This window comes from Wyeomyia smithii, chromosome 2, assembly GCF_029784165.1.
Source record: "Wyeomyia smithii strain HCP4-BCI-WySm-NY-G18 chromosome 2, ASM2978416v1, whole genome shotgun sequence".
Taxonomy (NCBI): domain Eukaryota; kingdom Metazoa; phylum Arthropoda; class Insecta; order Diptera; family Culicidae; genus Wyeomyia; species Wyeomyia smithii.
This window is the reverse complement of record NC_073695.1, coordinates 215,466,924-215,474,425: the sequence shown is the minus strand read 5'-3', so window position 1 is coordinate 215,474,425 and position 7,502 is coordinate 215,466,924. Positions and strand designations below refer to the sequence as shown.

The 7,502-nt window shown below is 39.2% G+C and overlaps 1 protein-coding gene across 1 annotated transcript; it reads right to left on the bottom strand.

Moving 5' to 3' along the window:
* Window positions 1-5,206: 5,206 nt before the first annotated feature.
* On the bottom strand, window positions 5,207-5,866 carry LOC129720413 (uncharacterized). Its single transcript, XM_055671892.1, has one exon. The coding sequence runs from the start codon at window positions 5,864-5,866 to the stop codon at window positions 5,207-5,209; it is 660 nt and encodes a 219-aa protein (XP_055527867.1).
* Between the last annotated feature and the right edge of the window lie 1,636 nt (window positions 5,867-7,502).

Genomic DNA, 7,502 nt, shown 5'->3' with positions numbered 1-7,502 from the left:
TGCGGTAGATATGCAAAACCACGTCATCTTTCACGAGGCTTTGAAAATGTGCTTTCCTCTTTTAAGATGACAAAAACTGCGTACTTTCGATTTTTGCCACTGTCGCAGTTCTGCTACACCACAAAGGAAGAAATGTGCGGTGGCAGCTGGAAAAAAAATGGAAGCCTCGAACCCTCCTCACTCCGGACATAATCCGCCCATTTGCACGCATTCCCGTGTGTATTCAGGATGACAAAGGCGAACTGATCTTGTTTAGATAAAAAATATGCATGAAAAAGTGTCACTTTTGGATTGCTTTCCTATAGGCTAGAGGCGGGGAGTAAAGAATTTCAATATTTTTTGATGATCGAGATCAGAGTGGGCTTTTCAAGGGTTTTAGCCATTGTTTGGTTTGGAAATGAAATGCACTTTTTGTGCATGATCCTTGCCGACGTTCTATCCAACAAAAGTCAAACACCGCCAGACTGCAGTCAAGGGAATAATGAAACCGCCAGGTGCTAATGTGGGCTTCGCAGCAACCTAATTGACTTTTTCGGAATAACAAGCCGCAAATGGAAAAGTCATCTCATCTCTATTCGAGTGTGATTATCGGAAATGGCATTGGCCTGGACATTCGGGCGAAATCCGTCATCAGCGCAGTTTACGAATAAGTTTGTGAGTTTCGCATAATCCATGCTTCATGCTGCGCGATGCGATGCACATTTTCTGTGACTTATTTTGCTTAACGCTTCCATTGAAAATCGATTGGCCCCTGAATGGTACTTCGGCGAAAATCACTTAATAACCGACGGCAAACATGCTGTCAGAAATGTTGATAAAACATTCATTTTACATGGAATGCAGATTCAATTAGGAGGCAGAAGCGTAAGCGATTGCCTTCGGGTGCAGCGATCGACGCTGGCATGCAGCTGCATATCGCTCTCCCTCCTGTCTCACGCCAGAGTTAGCGCAAGTGGAGGCGGCGACGGCGGCTCCATATCACGATTTCATCCTTGGTGGTATTCTCGTGCGAGAGCCCCAAGTTGGCGAGACTTTAAAGCCTGCGGTCCTCGAGCGGGAAAAAGGTTATTGATTGAGTTCATCGCCGCACAACGTAGCGAAGCGATTATTGAATGGATTGGGGGGCTTCGATTGCCGGGCCACTATCGTCGTGTGAGTGATGCGGTAAGAATTTATGATGGACGATGCGTTTAGTTTCACTTGCAGGCCTCGAGAGCTGCCGGGGTTGGCAGCGGGATCCAACGTGCCATTGCACATGCATCACTGTGACCGAGATGAATTAGCATAATTTGGTGTAAACACTCAATAAAGATGGATGGTTACACCCTTTGAATGCAGCGGAAATCATTTTCTGCGTTGGAAAGAAGCCTATCAGTTGCGCCGATGAGAAAATATCGTAATTGATCCCAACTGGCATGATTTTCGATTGAGGCGATTGTCCAAATGTTTATGATTGCCTGTATTATCATGTCTTTCATAATTGTAAGCAGAGCCGGATTTACGATTGTGGGGGCCCGGGGCCCAGTTTACAGTGGTGACCCCAAAATAAAACAAAACCGTTTTTATATTGTACGAGTTAAAAAAACATTCATTTGTTATTGAAAAGTAACCAAAAATTTGTTAGAGTTTTTTTTTTTTTTCAGAGAACTTATTAACTAAATAATCAACATTCAACTCCTTCAGAATATCGTACTCTCAACTTAACAATGCTAAGTTTGACAGCCTTCCATTCTTCATAGTCGTACGCAACCTATCTTCAATCATCTTCATCTTCGAAAAAGACCTTTCCCCAGTTGCGTTCGAAATCATTATGCCTTGTTCAGATTACGCCGCATATTACCTGATATTGCCAGATGATATCGAATATCACCTCGGGTGTTAAAAAAACATTCAGATGACATGGTTTGACATTTACTTTCGTAATTGAAAAGAGAAGAAAACAAAAACAGGTCAAGGCAAAAACAAGACAACAAGAGCAATGTAATTAGGATAGAGATTTCAGCTAGTTGGTACGCACCAACGCGAACTCTCATATGCAATTGTCCAAATGTGCGGGATGACAAGAATAAAAATATTTCCCTCCATCTATTTCGCATGCAACGCGAATTTCGAAATTTGTAGTGTTGCGTCAAATGTCGTTTAGCCGTGTTGCCAACTGCTGCAAATCTGGTTTTTATTGGTTTGCGAACATGATATCCGCGATACCATCTAGCCGAGGTGATATTCAATGACAGCTCGATTGTATGGGATATCAGGTGATATGGATATGACACGGTGATATGGCCTCGACAGCACGTATCGCCTGATATTAGGTAATATGCAGTGTAGTGTGAACGGGGTATTAGGCTCAAATAAATCCTTAAATAAAATAATTTTTGGAAGGCACTAACGAGTTTTTGATTTTTTTTCTTCATGTAATCTTCTTTTTTAAGCTCCACTTTGATATACACGCGGGGTTTTGTGGCGATCGCACATTTTGAACAAATGTAATAATAAACTATGTGCTTGCTTACTGTTTACAGCCAGATCTGACTGTCGAAATCCGAAAATTTTTGCTTGATATCTAAAAAAAATTTGAAAAAATTGCGATCCATAGGCAAAAGTTTGCACACAATTTGAGAAAGACTGCGCAAATATACCTAATACCCTGGCAATAATCTTCAGAAACTAGGAAAAAACTACAACCATCTGCCGATTCAAAAAATGTGCACACGGACTCTAAAAATCTGCATTTTGCAACGCACATCTGGTATCCCTGATTCGGACTAGTAAGCTTATTTTTATTTGGAATCAACAGCAATGCATCAAAAAAACTTGTGGATTATTTTCTTCCTCTGCTTTACCTCCCATGCGCGCTGGTTCGATTCAAATGGTATGCTAATGTGTGTCATTCCAAGAGAATCGAAGGTGAACTCTTATGGATGTACTTGTGGTATTGGCGCTCGCGAAAAAATAACATTTAAATTTGGAATGGTAAAATAACATTTTAATTTGGAATGGTCTGTTTAAATTTTCTTGCTGTAAATTGAACTTTTGATTGACTCTCATTTTTGATAGCGAAAAGAGCTTTTTCTCGTTTTGTGGGGGCCCCAAAAATGTGGGGGCCTAGGCCCCTCCCTCAAATCCGGCTCTGATTGTAAGTAAGCAGTTTGGTTTTCACTACGCGCATTTAACAATTCCTCAGTTAACCGGAGTAACTTATACTGGTGAAGCTAGTTTGTGTATTGACAATCTCACAACAAATCTAGATCTCTTTTCGAAATGGGCCAACATTGTCTATATATAGCAGGATGCGAAAAAACTGGGAAAAAGTTTTCCTAGTGTCAACGACTTTTTCATGTGTTTGTTTTTAACCTTGATAAAAAATATACATAAAAATACAATCTTCAATGCTCTTTATTTTAGCTTTTTCCCAAAAAAAAAAAAACTGTAGGATTTGTAGAAGTGCGGACAAATGAAATATTTGAATTTTTGAAAATTCCAACAATTTTCCACATTTAATCTCTCCTAAAAAATTTTCCGATCCTGAAATTTTTGAAATAAAACAACAAAAAAGTTGTATGCAAAGCCACGACCACAAGGATGACGAAGAACTACATAAGGTTGTTTGTTACATTTTACATTTTTTGAATAAAATAACTCTCTAAAAATAATGTTCCTGTATAATAGCTAAAGGTTGCCAAATAGCAGCTTGTATGAGGAACCAGGACGATATTAATAGGCCGTAAATCGATATCAGTTGCCGTTTCAAATGTTTTACAAGTTACCTTATTATTTTTAGAGCTTAACACCTATAAATAGTGTTGGATAAAAGTTATTAACATTGTGAAGATAGTCTATCGTAACCTTAGCGATAATTCAATAATGCAAGTGCTGCAACGAAAAGCTATGTGTAGTTCAACGTCAGCCTTACGGCCGTGACTTTGCACACAACCCTTCTATTATTTAAATTGAACATTAGACGGCAGGCAGAGCTTACTGGAGGAACCGTCTATTCCATCATTCAATAATGCAATGATTTGAGCCGAAAGCTGGCATAGAAAGTCTGCCGCTGCCACTGTCACTACCACTGTTAAATTATGAATGAAGTGTAATTATTGAAAGAGAAAATATCAACTCTTCATACTATGTATTTAATTTGTCCTGAAAAGAACAATTTGTTGTTTAATTTAATATCGGATATGATGCTGATCGCATCTTCGTGCTATCCCCGACAGAAGAAAGAAGACACACAGTGAAAAGCTGTTTTTACACTGAAAATTTGACGGTCGGCACATTTTGATTGCCCCGTTTGTGTGTTCCTACAATACAGTAAAGCTTTCCACTGAAACAAGTTCTGGCCAATGCACCCACCGCTGGTGCTGCCACTGCCGTACAAAAGCCACCGTTTTACTAGTGAAAGTGCCGCTGCACCTACGCTGACACCTGCAGTTTCCGCTTCTGGTATTAGCTGTTATCCGCTGCCGCTACTGCTGCTAACCGCTTTTTATCCTAGTAGCCATCCACTAGTAAATTGATTTGTTTGAACCATGCTCTTATAACGCCCAAAGAGTGCATTCCTGGTTACTAGGTACATGATTTTGTCTATCTTGCCGGGGAAAGCAAGCATGAAGCGACTAATAAAAGGTCGAAATCTGCGTTTTGACAAGGCTTGATAATTTTTAATAGTACAATGGTTCGAAGATTCAAATTTCAATTTTCTACATTTAGGTAAATACATAAATAATTTTGCAATCGATTGATGCAAGAACGACGGAAGTTCATTGGAAATTATCCGACTTATTATAATTTGAAAATGAACATTTTTTCCCTTTTTCCATTTTACCTTTCGCTCAGAATAGTATAGCAATCACTTGCAAAACCGAAGATATAAAGGTGCTCCAAAGGGCCGAATGGCATATATCACTCGACTCAGTTCGACGAGCTGAGCATTTTCTGTATGTGTGTTTGTGTATGTGTGTGTGAGAGAGAGACAGAGAGAGAGAGTATTTGCATCTTTTCAATCTCACTCGATTTGCTCAGAGATGGTTGGACCACTTTAAATTTTAAATTTTAGTGCAACGTAAGAACTCGCGAATAAATATTAAACGGTACACAAACACTTATGGTTCTTACAATGTAAAAAAAATTACCTTTTTCACCGACCGGTTTCGGGTAAGCTGTTACCCATCTACGGGGCGATGTCCAACTAATTAGTAGGAGAGAGTTACAATTTCAGTTTGGTGAGGTGGAAGAGAGGCGATAGTATGGGAGCATCATCCTCGTTCATAAGCGGCTGTTCCGATGTCATGATATGCATCGACTCCCATGCATTAAGTTGCGACGATTTCCTAATATTTTTCAAAATTTTCGCGTTATCCCAATCGACATTGTGTTGGAGGGAAATAGCATGACTTGCCACACTTGACTCGTTGGCTCGTTTGTTGGCCACAGCTTTCTTATGCTCTTTTAAACGAACTTTGAACTTGCGCCGTGTTTGGCCAATGTACACAGCTGCACAATCCTGGCATTCAATTTTGTAGATTCCAGACTTCTCATTAGACGGAATTTTATCTTTCGCGTTACACAAAAGATCACGTAGTCTGTTTTCACTTTTGTGAGTTACGTGGTAGCTGTGCCTTTTAAGGGCGTTTTTGATCCGGTTTGTAACTTTTGCGTAGAATGGCAAGCTGATCCTCTCTAAATTTTCTTTTTCTGGTTGCAAAGTGGTGACTTCGCGTTTGTGTTGTTTCCGTTCGTGTGTGCGGATAATTTTTTCCACAAAATCTTCGTCATATCCGTTTAACTTGGCCGCTTTTTCAATTTTTTCTTTCTCTATCGTGTACTCATCTTTCTCCATCGGTACACTAACAAGGCGATGGGCCATGGAGTGAAAAGCCGCTTGTTTTTGGGCTCCACAATGGTTAGAGTCCGAAGTGATGTATCGGTCCGTGGATGTTGGTTTCCGGTAGATGCCCAATTTTAGCTACTTCCTGTTCTACGGTGAATTTGATCGTCGGATGTCGAGTATTTAGCAGCTCTAGTGTTTGTTCTAAATGACGTTCTTCTACGATGGCAAAAACGATTGAACACATGGTTCTAAAGTTATGAAATGAAAGTCATATTTGATATAAAAATAATCCTACTATAAATAATCGAACCAAAAATGATGTTTTATCGAATGATGTATAATCGAGTCTATATATGAGCCGTTGCGGAACAGAGTGGTCTATGTTCCATCGAGCAAATTGTTCAGGAGAAGCAATTTTCGAAAAATCTCTGAATAAAATTCTGTTCAACGGATTCTTTCAAACAAAATGTTCTAATATAAAGGTTATGAAGTGGTTTAACATTGGGATATATAAAATTAACAGTTTCTTTGCGAAATCGGTGTTTTTATCTTACCAATGTACATAAGGGTGGGGAAAAGTGATCGATTCTCCAGAACCAAGCTTTTTTGGTTCCTTTTGGGGCCCCAAACAACCCTAAACTTATCGGAAGTCGATTGGTTTTGTCTCCGCTTGGCGCATTGCATTTCAAATTTGTATGGAAATTAATATGAGAATATCTACTTTTGTGCATTTACCTTTCTAGAGAGCTCGATAATACTCTAATAATGCACTACATTATGTTAAAGTATAGTATTTTAGATGCCTAACAACTTTGCCGAGGACACTGAAGAGCTAGGATGTCCATAAGAAGAGCTATAGCTGTTCAAAGTTGAGTATGTCGATTTAAATGCAGAAAATCTTGTTTTCTGCCAACATTACCAATGTACCGGTGTCAGCAAGATTCCCATCAGAAGTAACCTGTCGTAACGAGTTTATACACTCAGCTGGATCAAGCAAACAAATTTAGGTCAACATTCTAGGCGTAGGTAGAATCTACAACGTGTTTCTGAGGTCACTTCTGATGGAAATCTGACTGACGCCGGTACACTGGCAATGTTGGAAGAAAAAATGATTTGCAACATAAATTTCGACATACTCAAATTCGAACAGCTCCAGTAGTGTTTTGGGACACCCTAGCTTTTTAGTGTCTTCGGCCAAGTTGTTAGGCATCAAAAAACCTACCATTTGAGCCATTTTGAGCTCTTTAGAATGGAAAATGCAAAAAAGTTGGTTTTTCCATACAAATCTCCATATAAATTTGAAATGCAATGCGCCAAGCGGAGACAAAACCAATCGACTTCCGATAAATTTGAGATTGTTGGGGGCCCCAAAAAGAACATAAAAAACTTGGTTCTGGCCTTCTGCTATCAAGTTTCGTTTTTTTTTTCCATATAACGATTCCCCATCCTGATGTACATAGAGCACTCTGACTTCATATATATTTTACTGGAATCCTCGTATCGTTTCGGAACAGAGTGGTCTATGTACATAAACATAAATAAAAATGACGTTTACTCGTATAAAATGGCAAGTGTTACATGTTATATGATGTACATGGCATGTCATATGTAACATGTGACGTGTAACATTACATGTAACATAACACATGTTACACGACACATGATATTCATG

Excerpts from the sequence above, each read along its gene's own strand:
- LOC129720413 (XM_055671892.1), bottom strand. The coding sequence starts at position 5,866 with ATGGCCCATCGCCTTGTTAGTGTACCGATGGAGAAAGATGAGTACACG.